Below are 17184 nucleotides of genomic sequence, written 5' to 3'. Positions count from 1 at the left end.
CCAACAGCGGAGAGACGGGTGAACACGAGTGGGCAAGAGATGGGTGCTTACCAGTAGGCAAGAGATGGGTGCTCCTTCAGTGCCTGGGTTGGGAGTACTGGAAGTTTCTTTAGATCAGCTCTTGTTATTTCATTGCTGAAACAAAACATTGGAAAGGATATCAAGTTTATACCGAAACCATGATCTGTGGTGCTTGGACAAAGGACAGATGGAGCATATTGAAAGCCCACATATGTTCCTTTTTAGTCAAATAGGAACAGTTTACAGCAAGCATCACTTCAAGTGCGGTTTAAAGAACCTTCAATAGCATATTTCTTTAATTGAGAAAAAAAATTGCTGTGTCTCTCACACACTGTGTGGTCGAGAACAGATTTCACCCCCCCACCCCCACCCCACTTCCTCCATACAGCTGTCTGGGACCGATCCAACAAAGGCATTTTCTTGTCCTGCTTGGGAATGATTCAGCGAAACACATCCCTCGGGGTGATCTGGAGATCCGGGGAGAATGTTCCACCAGGGGGTGGGGGGGTGGGGGGGGCTTGCTCAGTGAATGGAATGCGGCTTTGAAAGGGGGATAGGGGGATCGGATTCTCAGTAAGCCAGGGCACAGTTTCTGCAACGGTTTAAAACCACGACTGTTTGCAGGCACAATGATGACTTTGTCTGGGCCACAATTTACAAAGCCATGATTTCTTTATATCCCGGGGCTTTGTGAAAAGAGACTGGATTTGTACAGTACTCAGCCCCCCCACCCCCTTACCTCTTCTCCTCATCTGTCTATCACATCCCTTTGGTGCCCCTTCACACTCCCTTTCTCCCAAGGTCCACTTTCCTTTCCTATCAGATTCTTTTTTCTCCAGCCCTTTCCACCTATCACTGCCTCAGCTTATTACTCCATTTCCCCCACCCCCACCACCCACCTGGCGTGACCCATCACCTTCGAGCCTTTACTTCTTCCCTTCCCCCACCTTCTTATTCTGGCAGTTCCAGTCCTGACGAAGGGCCTTGGCCCGAAGCGGCAATAGTTAACTCATTTCCATAGATGCTGCCCGACCTGCTGAGTTCCTCCAACATGTTGTGTGTATTACTCTGGATCTGAACAGGCCGATGTGCCTCACTGTTTCAAACAGGACTTTGAAACTCTGTTCTCTATCAACTGAGCTTGTGTCTTCTATGCAGTTGCAACCTGTTTGAAGTCTCATCTCCACACACAGCTACTGCTAAACCCTGAAAAAGCCCCACATTCACAAATATTCCTCATCAAACATATTCATATTGCTGAACTCTTTAACCTCCTTCCAGAATAATGTACAAGTTATGCAAGGTGAAATTTGATCATGGCAGGACTCGGCTGTGATTAGTGACCCCGATGAAAAGTAGCCGCCCTGGATTCTGGCTGTTGCTTTAAGGACTGAAATCTAATCGGGCTGTCGTCCACGCGAGTTGTTTATACTTTGCTCTGCAGACAGCTGTTTAAGCCGCAGGCTGCCGTCTTTGTGTGCACAAGTAATGCAGGACTAAACCCCGGGATTCACCAGTCCCGGTGCTGAGTTCCCCAGAAGTTCTAAAGGACGGCAGCTCAGAATCGGCAAAAGTGGCCAAATCCAAAGACATTCATTTACACAGTAGAGTTAGATTTGACGCCATGATGGTGTAGCGGTTAGTGTGAAGCTATTACAGGTCAGAGTTCGGAGTTTGGAATTCCGGTGACCTCTGTAAGAAGCCTGTACGTCCTTTCTGTGAACCACGTGCGTTTCCTCCCACAGACCAAAGACATATCGGTTAGTAGGTTAATTGGTCATTGTAAATTGCCCTGTGATTAGGCTAGGGTTAAATCAGTGGGACGCTGGGCAGTGCGGCTCGTTGGGCTAGAAGGACTTGTTCCACAACATATCTCTAAATAAATAAATAACACAGGACAGAACAGCCACAGCACAGTCCCTTCGGCCCATGATGTTGTGCTGACCTTTTAACTTACTTCTACTAGTTTTGAGGTAACAAAGTGCACCAAAGAGCCTAAGGGAAGTGATCATAGGAATCACAGAAATAATACGGTGTAAAGGGAGGTGACTCGGCCTATTAAGTCTGTGGCAGGTCCCATCAGCCACAGTGGAGAGAAAGCATTCTGACTGGCTGCATCACAGCCTGGTGTGGAAACTCCAATGCAGAGGATAGCCAGAGGCTAGAGAGTGGCAGACTCAGACAGTTCCATCATGAGTACAGCTCTCCCCTCCATCAAGGACATCTATAAGAGGTGACGTCTTGGGAAGGAGGCATCCATAGTTAAGGACCCACTATCATCCAGATACAGAGATAAATTTAGAGATAGGTAACAGGTCCTTCTGGTCCAATAGGCCTGTGCTGCCCAATTACACACAATTAACCTACCAACTGGTATATCTTTGGAATGGGGAGTAAACCGGAACACCCGGAGGAAACCCAGGGAAAACGTACAAACTCCTTATAGGCAGCGGTGGTAATCGAACACAGGTTGCTAGCGCTGCAATAGTGTAATGCACTAACCACAACAATTTATGTTAACTTTTATTAATCAGGTTTGTAAAGTACTGTGTTGCTGCTGCAAACAGCCTATTTCCATGGTATTATTACCCTGGATACATATGTCCACGACAAAAAAAAACTTCAACTTGAACTCTTTCCCCAAAAACTTCCAATCCCCATTTGAAGACTTTGTATTCAACTTCTACAGACAGCTTATTTCTCATTGGAACCACGCTCTACATCAGAAAGATCCTGCTTACATTCCTCCTGAATCTTACACAGTTCCAGCTGCCATCACCCACACACTCCACCCACTGGGTCCCCTATCCCAGGAGGAGAAGATGGTGCAGGAGCTTTAGATCCCACACCATGAAGTTTAGGAAGAGTTATTATTACCCTTCAACCATCAGTCTCTTGAATCGGTATGGATAACTTTATTCACCCCAACTCTGAACTGATTCCACAATTTACAGACTCACTTTCAACGCCTCAACAACTCATGTTTTCAGTATTATTTACTTACTTGCTTTTACTTGCACATTTGGTTTTCTTTTGCACGTTAGCTTTTTTGGTCAGTTTTTGTTTATGCATATTTTCTTATAAATTCCAAAATATTTCTTTAGTTTCCAGTAAACGGTGACATACACGTATCTACTTAGATAATAAATTTATTTTTTTATTTTTCTCTCCCTCCCCCTCTCACTGTTCCCATTTGTCCATTATCCCTGATCTGGCTCCACTCTCCAGCTTCCTCCGAAAACTAGCTGAAATGTGGACTCATCTGACCACAGCACACGGTTCCACAATCTTTCGGTCCATCTGAGATGAGCTCAGGCCCAGAGAACTCGCCGGCGTTTCTGCATAGAGTTGATGTATGGCTTCCTCCTTGCGTAATACAGTTTCAAGTTGCATTTCTGGATGCAGCGGCGGACTATGTTGAGTGACAATGGTTTTCCAAAGTACTCCCGAGCCTTTGATGGACGCTACTTTTATACCCAGTCATGATACCGCACCTGCTACCAATTAGCCTGCTTAATGTGGAGTCTTCCAAACCGGTGTTACTTGAATATTCTGTGCACTTTTCAATCTTATTTTATCTCTGTCCCAACTTTTGTTGAGTGTGCTGCAGCCATCAAATTCTAAATTTGTGTATATTTACAAAATACAATTAAGTTGGTCAGTAAAACTATTGAAAATCTCTTCTTTGTACCTTTGTCAGTTAAATAAAGGTTCACATGAATTAACATATCACAGATTTTTGTTTTTATTGCATTTTGGAAAATATCCCAACTTTTTTGGAAATGGGGTTTGTATAATAACACTAGAACACATCCTCATTCACACAGAATACAGTGGATCAGTATCGTTGAAAGATAGTGGAAAGGCCATGAAGAACAGTGTGATACAGGAAACTCTGCAAACTGGGGAGGGGGTGGATGTCCTTCCTCACTAGACATGCTAACCGAAAGATTTTGTGCAAGGTATTACTGATATATTTAGCCTTTGGAAAAACCGCACACCCCTGGGAGTATTTCAGAGCAATGGGTGGAAGTGAAAGTCAGGTTTTGAGCACTTTAGCTGCTCGTTGTATGTCCATAATTTCCGATTGATGGCAATTGGTCTTCTGCAATCTGAAATATTAATGAATGAACAGGAACTGCACTACCGGCCTGCAATGAGTTACGGGCAAAAATAATTGCAGAAGAATTGGCAAAACTATCATTGTTACTTGACATAGATATTATTTTCAACAAATCAAATCAATGGAATACAACAGACAATAGACAATAGGTGCAGGAGTAGGCCCATTCGGCCCTTCGAGCCAGCACCACCATTCACTGTGATCATGGCTAGATCGATACCAGATCTAAAAATAATAATAAATAGAAATCATACTTTGTAAAAATAATAAGGCATAAAGTAATAGTATACGATCCAGAGGCATTTTGATAGATGGTTGTAAAGAGCATGTTTGCTCTTGTGACGGAATTTATAGTGAAGAGGCACGTTGAAAAATGAGAAAGCACAAAATTCTGCAGATGCTGGAAATCCAGAGCAACACACGTAACTTGCTGGAGGAACTCAGCAGGTCAAGCAGCTTTCATGGACAGGAATAAAGAGTCAATGCTTCTGGCCGAGATTCTTCACAGATGCTGCCTGACCTGTTGAGTTCCTCCAGCATTTTGAAAGATGAGAAGCTGTTATATTAAGACACAGTTGCTGCAATACTGTTTTCTTTTAGAAAGATGTGCTGTTTGGAACGTTTCCGCTCAAAGGGCAATAGAGGCAGAAGTAAATGGATGTTCTGGCAACAAGCAATCTGTGTGTGGGACTCAGTGGGCCAAGAAGCATCTGTCTACACTTCTCACTGTCTTGGTAAAGCAGTCAGCATAATAGCGTAGTGGTTAGCACAACACTTTACAGTACCGGCCACCCGGGTTCAATTCCCACCGCTGCCTGTACACTCTCTCCGTGACTGTGAGTGTTGCCTCCGGGTGCTCCAGTTCCCTCCCACAGTCCAAAGATGTACCTGTTCGTAGGTTAATTGGTCAGTATAAATGGTCCCATGATTAGGCCAGGATTAAATCAGGGGGTCGCTGGATGGTGCAGCTCAAAGGGCTGGAAGTGCTTATTCCGTGTCATATCTCAACAAAATATTTTGAAAACCAAAGACCCCACCCAACCCAGATGTTCTCTTTTATCTTAACCATCCCCACCTTCCCCCATCAGGTAGAAGGTACAAAAGCCAGAAAGGATGTACCACAAATGTGGAAGGACAGCTTCTACCCCACTGTTGTAAGACTATTGAACAGTTCCCTAGTATGATAAATTGGACTCGACCTCACAATCTACAGTACTGTGCGAAACTCTTAAGCACATACACAGTATATAGATAGCTAGGGTGCCCCAGACTTTTGCACAGTACTGTAGTAATTTTATGTATTGCACTGTACTGTTGCCGCAAAAATATATGTGAGTGATGATAAACCTGATTCTGAAATGGGTCTCTATTGTGGACTGAAAGTGGCAAAGGGACAGGGAGAGGGGAATCATGGTTGGGAAAAGGGGAATGGAGAGGGGAAGGAGTAAGGAAGTAGCAGAGAGGTATTCTGTAATGACCAATAAACCAATTGTTTGGAATCAAATAACTTTGTCTCAGGGCTGGGTGCATCTGAACCCACACCCCCCCCCCACCCCAGTACTCCTTCTCTGCCACCTGTCCCACACCCTTCCCACGGCGCTCCGCCCTTGACAGTCCTTTGTTCCTGCCAGACTTGCTCTCTCCTCCACATTGACAAATAAAACACTGTGCAAGTGCCTTTTAAATGTTACTGTACCTGCCTCAGCCACTTTCTCTTTGGCACATCATTATATATATTGACCATCCTCTGTGTGAAAACGTTAGCCCTCAAGTTCCTAGTGAATCTCACTCCTCTCACCTTAATCTTGAAATCCCCAACCCTCATAAAAAGAAAGTACACATTCGTCCTATTGAATGGTGTTCTTATACGATAAAGATAGAACACGCCCTTCCAGCCCACCGAGCAATGCCACACTGGCAGCAATCCATCGCTTTAACCTTAGCCTAATCATGGCGCAAGTTACAATGACCAATTACCCTACTAACTGCAGCCTTTGGACCATGGGAGGAAACTGGAGCACTCTGAGGAAACCCACACGCTCACGGGAAGAATGTACACATTTCTTACAGAGGACACTGGAATTGAACTCTGAATTCCTGACACCCTGAACTGTAACAGAGCTACGCTAACCGCTATGCCACCGTGGCATCCTAGTAACTTTCCCTCGTACTACAGCAGCTCAATGCATTGACGTGCATGGATAGGATACAAAACTAAGATTTTCACTGTGTGACAATAATAAATCGATTAACAGTTACCAAATACCAGGGGACAATCCTGCCTCAGTCGATATGTAACAACTGCCCCACTCACCAGTAGCATGGCGTTCCGCACAGTGATATAACTGCAAAATATATTTATCTGATTGAATTCCTCAGGATCTAATCGATGGGAAAACTGCTGAGTTTTGGGGATTTCTATAAATACAGGAGACAGGATATTGGAAATCTTGGACTAAAAACAGAACAGTAATAAGAAGTTGAGCATGGAACTAATGACAGGGTTGGACTCATACATCATCTATGTTAATGTTCTCTGCTTTCAGTCCTACGCCACAGTTTACATCTTTCAGCTTGTGTTGTGGTGTCACGGTAGCGTAGTGGTTAGCACGACTTAATTACAGCTCAGGGCACTGGAGTTTGGAGTTCAATCCCCGTGTCCTCTATAAGGAGTTTGTCCATCCTCCCCATGGAATGCATGGGTTTCCTCGGGGTGCTCCGGTTTCCTCTCACGGTCTAAAGACATGCTGGTTAGTAGGTTAATTGGTTATTGTAAATCGTCTTGTGATTAGTCTAGAAGGTTGCTGGGCGATGCAGCTCGAAGGGCCAGAACAGCCTATTTGGCACAGTATCTCAATAAATAATGTTTTTGCCTGGCATTTGAAAGTAAACACTTTGCAAACACGTGAACTTGGCGCAAACCTTCAGCAAACTTTTACCAGCAGAAAACTTACTAAAGGCTTCAACCAACTACATTGTGGCATGTATGTGTGCGTTTGTGTTAGTATGTTGTGATGGGTAGTCACTGCCCAGGGCCTGAGAGGTTTACTGCCGACCTCAGTTTTCTAGCACAGCAGCATGACCGTTCCAAAGCATTTGTAAGACCATAAGGCCAAAAAACATAGGAGCAGAATTAGGCTATTTGGCCCATCAAAGTTCCATCATGGCTGATTTATCATCCCTCTCAACCCGATTCTCCTGCCTTCTCCCTGTAACCTTTGACACCCTGACTAATCAAGAACCCATCAACGTACATTTTAAATATACCCAATAATTTGGCCTCCACAGCTATCTGTGGCAATGAATTCCACAGATTCACCACCCTCACGCTAAAGAAATGCCTGCTCATCTTGGTTCCAAATGGCCATCCGTCTATGTTGAGGCTGTGCAACCTGGTCGTAGACTCTCCCACTGGAGGAAACATCCACTCCATATCCACTCTATCTGGACCTTTCAATGTTTGATAAGTTTCAGAGATCCCCTTAATTCTTCTAAACAGGCCAAGAGCCATCAAACACCCTTCATACATTAACCTTTTCATTCCCAGAATCATTCTTATGAATCTCCTCTGGACCCTCTCCTATGCCAGCAAATCTTTTCTCAGATAAGGGGCACAAAACTGCTTATAATACTCCAAGTACGTTCTAGGCAATGTATTATAAAGTCTCAGCACTGCATCCTTGGTTTTATATTCTAGCCTTCTCAAAATCAATGCTAAATTTCTGGTAGCATTCCTTGATGAGTAGGTGGATACAATATAATCTCTCTATACTGAGAGTATTGAGATAGTATATTGGATAGGGCTCACTGTAAACACACAGTGAAACGTACAAACTCTATACACTGTGAAACAAAACACACAGACATGGCATGGTAGTGTAACGGTTAGCACAAAGCTTTACAGCTTCAGCAATCACTGATCAGGGTTCAATTCCCACTTCTGCCTGTAAGTAGTTTGTATGATCCCTCCGTGACAGCATGGGTCTCCTCCAGGTACTCTGGTCCCCTCCACATTCCAAGATGTATGCTTAGGGTTAGTAAGTTGTGGGCATACTACATTGGCACAGGAAGCATGGCAACACTTGCAGGCTGCCCCCAGCACAATCCTTGATGATTTGCTTTGATTCAAATACTGTATTTCACTGTATGTTTCAATGTATGTGACAAATGAAGCTAATCTTTAATAGATCTTTAATCTTTACATGTATGCACATATGCACTTTGTGATGGTATTGAGTTCTCTGTCCACAAAACTCTAAACTCAAAATGTGGGCAGCATGGTAGTGTAGTGGTTAACACAACGCTTTACAGTACAGGCGATCCGGGTTCAAGTCCTGCCTCTGCCTGTAAGAAGTTTGCACGTTTTCCATGTGGGTTTCCTCTGGGTGCAGTATAGATATCTGTGAAGATTTTAAATCCTATCCGATGTGGATACCTACAGGTACTCACTACAGGGAGGTTATACGGTATACACCTTCTCTTCAAGGACTAGCTTACTTCACTCTCTGCAGCAAGGTCTGGCTGCCAATACCCACTGTGTTTGGCTTACAGTCTCACAGTCACTTCATTCTACAAACTACATTTCTTAGCAGCGAGCCCAGGTTATCCTCCAGGTGCCCTGGTTTCCTCCCACATTCCAAGATCGTGCAGGTCACTGGGTTAACTGGCTGCAGTAAATAGTCCTCAGAGTGTAGGGGAGTGGTGGAATCCAGAGTTGGGGAGCTGATGGGAATGTGGGGAGTCAGTATAATGGTCAGAGCAGACTGACGGGTCTGTTTCCATCATATAGTACTACCTCGGCTTGTATGGTTGTACAAATATCTGTACGTCCATGTCTGCATGTATGTTTGTATGTACATGTATGCATGAGCAGGAATCTCTATCCAGACATGCATGCGTGTGTTTGCTTGTGTAAGTGTTGAGTGTGTTAACATATTTAGCTTCACATACAGAGGATAGCAGACTTCCTGGAAGACACAGGTCCTCACATCAGATAATGTTGGTACTTTACTGAAGTTAGAGGATATCTTCAAGATGTACTGCCTCATTAAATCCATCTCTAACAACCCTCACCATAACACACAGGAGCAGAATTATGCCATTCAGCCCATCGAGTCATGGCTGATTTATGGTGATGAGGATTGCTGTGTGCTTGTTCTCATGAGATTCAGGGATTTGGCCTATATTATTTCTTTGTGTCTGTTATTTATTTCTGCTATCATAATTATATGTGCTGTAAGTATAATGTGTGAGTGTTGGTTCTGTGTTAACCCCAGAGGAATTCATGTTTATTGGTGAATGACAATTAAATTAAACTTGAACTTGAATGTATTATCCTCCTCAACTCCACTCTCCTGCCTTCTCCCCGTAATCTTTGATGCCCTTACTATCCAAGAACCTATCAACTCCCACTTTCAATATACGCAATGACTTGGCTTCCACAGCCACCTGTGGTAATGAATTCCACTGATTACCATCAGGGAGGAAGTACAGGAGCCTGAAAACCCACTCAACAATTCAGAAACAGCATCTTCCCCTCTGCCATCAGATTTCTGAATGGACAATGAGCCCATGAATACCTTGCTTTTCTGTTTCGTTTGCACCTTGTTTTGTAGAATTATATTTCAATATGGTAATTTTTGCATCTTTGGATTGCACTGCTACTACAAAGCAACAAATTTTACATCATTTAAGTCAGCAATAATAAACTAGATTCTGAGTCTGAGCTGGGCAGAGGTATAACAGCAGAAGTTCACGCAGGGGTAGTTGTCCCTTTCACTGCAATCGTGCCTGATTTTCAATTAACACTCTTGGCTGGAATCCTTGTTTCTCTTTAATTTAGTTTCCCTCATTTCTTGGTGAATTTTTCAATGTTTACAAGCTACATTCCAGTATTTAATTAAAAGTAGAAAGTGGTTTCGAAGTGGAGCCTTTTGTTTCAATCAGTCTCTTTCTGTGCAATTTGTTAAAACGCCCTTTGATCTGATTGTGTTCTGCCATTTGATTCATTCACTGAGATTCAATCTCGGATTTAAATGCCAGTTTGTCCAAGGACAAAGCCAGCCAGTCCTTTTGTTTCTAAAGATCGTTTTGTCACGCAAAGCACGAGTAATTTTTTCGTGCAGAGTGAAGGGGGAGAGAGTTGCATTTATGAGGTGCCTTTCACTACCTCAATACTTCCCAACATGAAGACACAAGAGCCTGCAGATGCTGGGAAGGAAAGTTTTCAGCCCAAAGTAATCTAGAAAATCTAGACTGACCTTGTGTACAGCATGAAGAAAATCTGAATCAGGTTTATTACTGCTGACGTATGTCCTGAAATTTGTTTTGCAGCAGCAGTACAGTGCAAGACATAAAATATAGTATAAGTTGCAATAAGAAACGTACATTAAAAAAAAGTAAGAAGTGCAAATATAGTGAGATAGTGATTGCGGTCTGTTCAGAAATCCAATGGCAGAGGGGAAGAAGCTGTTCTTAAAACACTTCAGGCTCTTGTACCTCCTTTCTGATGGTATGAATAAGAGGGTATGCCTCAGGTGATAAGGGGCCTTAATGATGGATCCTGTCTTTTTAAGGAATCACCCTCAATTTTCCGGAAGCTACAGCCCACCATGGAGTTGGCCAAGTTTACAAACTTTGTGAAACAAGCCGTCTTGTAGATGAGGCAATAAGGCAGGGCGTTGTCTGTTCTCTCAGGTAGATGTGGGAGATCAACACACCAGATGCTGGAGGGAACAAGAGAAAACCTGCAGATGCTAGAAATCTAAGCATCTCCTCATCTTTTTTTCTCCAGTTCTGCTGAAGGGTCTTGGCCTGAAATGTTGACTGTAGTCTTTTCTATAGATGCTGCCTGGCCTGCTGAGGTAATCCAGCATTTTGAGAGATGCTGGAGGAACTGAGCAAGTCAAGGGGGAAATGGACAGTCGAGGTTTCAAGTCCAGACCTTTCATCTGGATGAAAGGTCAAATGTCCCTTCACAGATGCTGCCTGACCTGCTGAGACTCTCCATTACCTTCCCTTTTATTCCATTACAATCTTTCTCTCCTATCAGATTGCATTATCTCCACACTTTGTTCAAAGTAAATTTATTATCAAAAGTACATACAAGTCACTATATTTAACTCTGAGATTCATTTTCTTGCAGACATACTCAGTAAATCCAAGAAACACAATAGAATCAATGAAAGACTGCATCCAACAGGACGGACAAACAACCAATGTGCAAAAGACAACAAGCCGTGCAGAAAAATAAATAAGCAGTAAACATCATGAACATGAGATAAAGAGCCCCTGAAAGTGCGTTCACAGGTTGTAGAAGTTCAATGATGAGTTGAGTGAATTTACCCCTTCTGGTTCAAGAGCCTGATGGTTGAGGGGGTAATAACCATTTCTGAACTGGGTTGTTTAGGTGCTGAGGCTCCTGTACCTTATTCCTGATGACAGTAGCGAGAAGTGAGCATGACCTGGGTGGTGGGGCTGCCTGATGGTGGGTACTACTTACCTGCAACAGCACTCCATGTAGATGTGCTCAGCGGCTGGGAGTGCTTTACCCATGATGGACTGGCCTGTATCCATACCTTTTTGTAGGACTTTCCATTCAAGGGTGTTGGTGTTTCTATACCAGGCTGTGATGCTACCGGTCAATATATTCTCCACCACACATCTATAGAAGCTTGTCAAAGCTTAGATGTCATGCCAAAATCTTCACAAACTTCTAAGTAGAGGAGCTGCTGTGTTTTCTTTGTAATTGCACTTACATGCTGGACAGAACATATCCTCTGAAATGACAACATTGAAAAATTTGAAGTTGCTGACCATTCCCACTTCTCATCCCCTGATGAGGACTGGCTCATGGACCTCCGGCTTCCTCCTCCTGAAGTCAATAATCAGCTCCTTGGTCTTGCTGACACTGAGTGAGAGGTTGTTGTTGTTGTGGCACCACTCAGCCAGATTTTCAATCTCCCTGATTTGTCACCACCTTTGATTTGGCCTGTGAGAGTGGTGTCATCAGCAAGCTTGAATATGGCATGAAGTTGTGCTTAGCCAAACAACCATAAATGTAAAGCAAGTACAGCACCTTCATCTATCACTTCCCAGCTTCTGACACTATTCCCAGTCTTCCCTCCACACATCTGCCTGTCGCTCTTCTCACCCATTTCCTGCCTCCACCTCTTTATACTAACACCTCTTCCTTTCAGTCCTGATGAAGGGTCTCAACTCAACACTTCCCTCCACAGATGCTGCCTGACACACTGAGTTACCCATGTCTTGTGAGTTTTTGCAGATTCCAGTATCTGCGGCCTCCTGTGTCTCTGAATATGGAAAATGCCCTGGTCCCATTCAGAGGACACAGACATTCTGCCTAATCTCCTGTGAAATCACCCTTTAATCAGTTATCTGATCAGTAAACTGTTAAGACGCAGGAGCAAAATTAGGCCATTCCACCGATTGAGTCTGGTCTGACATTCCATCATGGTTGATTTATGGTGATGAGGACTACTGTGTGTTTGTTTTCGTGAGAGGCAGGGACTTGGGCTATATTATTCCTTCATGATTGTATGATTTTCTCCAATAATTATATGTGCTATAAGTGCGGTGTGTGATTGTTGGCACTGTGTTGTGCACCTTGGCCCCAGAAGAATTTACATGGTTTGGCATGGACTAGATGGGCCAAAGGGCCTGTTTCTGTGCTGTACTTTTCTATGGCTCTATGAACACTGTTTCGTTTGGCTGTTTTCATGTTTTTTTGGTGAAGGACAATTAAATTTTAACTTGAACGTATTATATCTCTCAAATCCATTCTTCTGCCTTCTCCCCATAACCTCTGATGCCCTGACTAATCAAGAACCTATCAATCTCCGCTGTAAATATACTAAATGACTTGGCCTCCACAGCCACATATGGCAATGAATTCCAGATTCATCACCCGCTGGCTACAGAAATTCTTCAACTCTGTTCTACATAGACATTCCTCTATTCTGAGCCTGTGCCCTCTGGTCCTGGACTCCCCCACTTTAGCAGGGGTGGCCAACCTTTTTTTTTTAAAATGCCATGGACCCCTACCATTAACTAAAGGATCTATGGACCCCTGGTTGGGAACCCCTGCACTAAATTAAGCAACCTCTCCACATTCACTCTAACAAGGCTTTTCAATATTTGATAGGTTTCAATACAATCCCCCCCTCTGGCAGATACAGGCCCAGAGCCATCAAATGCTCCTCATTCGTTAACCATTTCATTCCCAGGATCATTCTCATGGACCTCCTCTGGACTGTTATAAATGTCAGAACATTCTTTCTCAGTTAAGGGACCTAAATTTGCTCTCAATACCTCAAGTGCAATCTGACCAATGCTTTTTGCTTCCTATGGGAGCTTGCGGTGCCTGTTGCTAGGCTTCCAAAATAAGAACACAGACTGCATCTGACATTGTCTGCAAAGGGTTTAGAAAAATTCAAAAAGCCAAACAGGAAACTTTCCTAATAATACAAAGCTTACCTTCTGCCTGGATAACATCCAACTGTTAAGATTGTTTGCCAAGCCTACTCGACCCACTCACGAATACTAGGCACATAGGCAGCCAAGGTTCAAAGGCACCTTGATAAATAATTTGTCAGCCTTGTGTCCAAGTCACACCAAGCTCTGGTCTGCTAGAGCACGTCAAACAAGAAAACACAGTGTACTTGAAAGCTGGGCTGTAATTGGCAGTCAAGCCCACAGTGTATTTACTGACGTGGAGCTCTCAGTGTTTCTGGAACATTTCTGCCTTTGTTGGCACTGGACGTACGAGAAAAGCTTTCCAAGAGACGCACAGAAGACACATAACGGTTAGGAGATTCAAGACAGCTATGTCTGGTACTAACATGTACTGGAACTGTGGTCTGCACAGAAAGGCGCAAGAAATACAAGCAGGAATTGGCCATTTGGCCCTTTGAGATTGGTCCCCCATTCATCAAGGCCACCTGGTCTGAAACACAAGAGATCCTGCAGATGCTGGAATTTTGTTTTGTTATTTAGATACAGCATAGTTATAGATGCTTCTGGCCCAACAAGCCTGCACCACCCGATTATACCCACTTGACCAATTAATCTACTAACCTGTATGTCTTTGGAACATGGGAGGAAACTAAAACACCCAGAGAAAACCCAAGTGCGCGGTCATGGGGAAAATGAACATACATCTTACTAACAGCAGTGTCGTATTAGATGTTACTGTAACCGCTACCCTACTGTGCTGCCTGAGCAACATGTACACACAAAATGCTGGATGAGCTCAGCATGTCAGACAGCATTTGTGGAGAGGAATAAAGGGTCTTGGCCCGAAACAGCGACTGTTCACTTCCCTCCGCAGATGCTACCTGACCTGCTAAATTCTTCCAGCATTGTGTGTGTGTTGCTCTGGGCTAGTCCGATACTGCTCCACTCTCTTGTCCATTTCCCACAGCCCTCAACTGTTTAATTGGCCAAAAAAAACCACTATCTATTTCCGCCTTGAATATAATCAATAACTCTACCTATATAACTTGCTGGATTAAAAAAGTCCAAAATATTCCTGACTCAGAAGAAATTCCTCACCTCTGTCTTTAATATGTGATTACTTATTCTGCAACCATGTCCACTTGCTTAGAAGTTTAGGAAAATTCAACCCATCATCAAATACTCCCAAAAAACTTTGATAGGTACGGTGTTGGAAGTGTCTTGACTTGTTGCATCACAGCCTGATATGACAGTTCCAACGCAAAGAAACACCAGAGACTGCAGAGAGTAGTGGACTGATCCCGGTCCATCACAGTCACAGCCATCCTCACCATCAAGGATATCTCCAAGAGGTGGTACCTTGAAGGAGGCAGCGTCCACGATGAAGTACCCTCACCATCCAGGAAAAACTACTAACTAAAGGGTAATCATACTTTTTCTGGTCAACAATCACTGCCATCCATAGCCTGCAACTTCCCTTTCAGAGCTGAACTTCTGAACTGTCTATATGAGCTGGCTACATGAACCGAAGTCACAGTGGTGCAGGACGGTTGTGTATAGGCCTAATTGAAGTGGCGGGGCCTCAGCCTGAGTGCAGGGAATGAGCTAATGTATGGTAATTGCTGGAGTGGACTTGGAGCCAATTCGAAGCGGCAGAACTGCAGCTTAGCAGTGGGGTTTGATGATCTTTTTTTAAAAAAAAGGGTTCTACTGGGTTTGTTTGATTTGTGGCTGCCTGTAAGGTGACAAATCTCAAGGCTGTATATGGTATACAGTTTGATAATAAATATACTTTGTACATGCCCTCTTTTCATTACTACCATCAGGGAGGAGGTACAGGAGCCTGAAGATGCACACTCAATGCTTTAGCAACAGTTTCTTCCCCTCCGTCAGATGTCAGAGTGGTCCAGGATCCCATGAACACTATACCTGACTATTCCTCTCTTGCACTATTTATATTCTTATTGTAACTTCAAAGGTTCATTTATTATCAAAGTATGCATCCATATACAACTCTGAGGTATGTCTTCCCCAAATAGCCACGCAACAAAGAAAGAGCATGAAAGTCATTCAGAGGGAAACCTCAATCCCATTCCCCCTGTGCAAAACAGAACAAGAGCATCGACACCCATACCCCTCCCCCCACACAAAACAGAACAATAACACTGACAACACCCCCCCAGCACAACAAAACAGAAATAAATGGGCCAAAGAACACAGAATATAAAAACCCCAAGTCTAAGGAAGTCCCCAGTCCATAAACACAGAAGTCCAATCCATAACGCAGAACCACAGTAACGTCTTTCGTCATCGAAAGGGAGGGACAAAACACGAATGTAGAGGTCTACCCGCCTGCCACAGCAAGCCACACAGCGATAGGCCACTCACAGACTCCTTCTTGGCAGCGATCAAAAGAACTCAATTATTTTTAATGTCCTGCACTGTATTACTGCCACAAAACACTAATTTCACGATATACTGTATGTCAGTGATACTAAACTTGATTCTATTAAAGACCCCCACCATCTGAGACATACCCTTTTCTTGCTGCTACCATTTGGCAGGAGGTATGGAAGCTTGATGTCCCTCACCACCAGGTTCAGGAACAGCTACTTCTCTTTAACCAATTGTTTAAAACACCCGGCACAACTCTGGTCACTACCTCAACAATAGAGCACTACAGATCACCTCTCCACTACCGTGGACTTGTTTCTGGGGATTGTGTTTTTGTTTTACACTAAAGTCTTGTTTTCCATTATTTTGTTTAGTGTGGTATAATTTATACAGGCAGTCCCCGAGTTACAAACAAGATCCGTTCCTAAGTCTGTCTTTAAGTTGAATTTGTAGGTAAGTCGGAACAGGTACATACGGTTCTTATTTAGCGTCAGTTAGTCAAATGTTTGTCTTAGTATATAGTATATATTTTACCTTTCTATGCGTATAAAACACTTAAGAAATATTTCCATATACACTAAAATATCTTAAACATAATAATACAGTAATAATGAAAGTAACTACATCCAGTACTGTACTGAAGAGAGAGAGTACTGATTCATTAGCTGAAGTAGCGACGTGTTGCTGGGGGGTAAAAATATGACCTTTACATCGGGGTGAAGGTCACCTAAAGTGCTCGGATGTCCGGGTGTGTTGTCAAGCACAAGGAGGATCTTGAATTTGGTACCAGTTTCGTAAATTTTTTTAATCTTAAAAAATTTAACCTTCTTAGTTTAATTTATCAGAACTATTTATTTAAACCTTCACTTAGTGATCCTACCTTTTCTCTTTGGAGGAATAAAGGCGATTATTCCTTCATGGATCTGTTCCAAGAAGGCCGATTGATGTCTTTTGAGAAATTAGTAACTAAATATTCTCTTTTGTACTCACATTTCTTGCAATATCTTCAGATCAGACATTTCTTACAGGAATATTTAAGTTATTTTCCATATATACAAGATTCTGACCTGTTAGACATTATTTTAAAAATGTATCCTTTAGTGAAAGGTTTTATTGGGAAAATTTATAATTTACTATTACAACAGTACAATTATCCTTTACTTAAGATTAAG

The 17184-nt window shown here is 43.1% G+C and overlaps 1 protein-coding gene across 10 annotated transcripts in view; it reads right to left on the bottom strand.

Moving 5' to 3' along the window:
* The window catches only part of frmd4a (FERM domain containing 4A), a 384495-nt gene that overhangs the window by 107498 nt on the left and 259813 nt on the right, over positions 1–17184 (bottom strand). For 6 of the 10 annotated variants that reach the window (XM_072241726.1, XM_072241724.1, XM_072241723.1 and 3 more), the window contains one exon: positions 52–135. In XM_072241726.1, coding sequence (XP_072097827.1) covers positions 52–135 — 84 coding nt within the window. Of the gene's footprint in view, positions 1–51; positions 136–11645; positions 11668–11721; positions 11938–13639; positions 13726–17184 lie in introns of those variants that run through there. The other 4 variants (XM_072241729.1, XM_072241731.1, XM_072241730.1 and 1 more) reach the window with 4 other exon arrangements.

Source organism: Mobula birostris, chromosome 23 (assembly GCF_030028105.1).
Source record: "Mobula birostris isolate sMobBir1 chromosome 23, sMobBir1.hap1, whole genome shotgun sequence".
Taxonomy (NCBI): Eukaryota; Metazoa; Chordata; class Chondrichthyes; order Myliobatiformes; family Myliobatidae; genus Mobula; species Mobula birostris.
The sequence above is the reverse complement of the archived record's forward strand: the minus strand, read 5'-3'. Positions and strand labels throughout refer to the sequence as shown.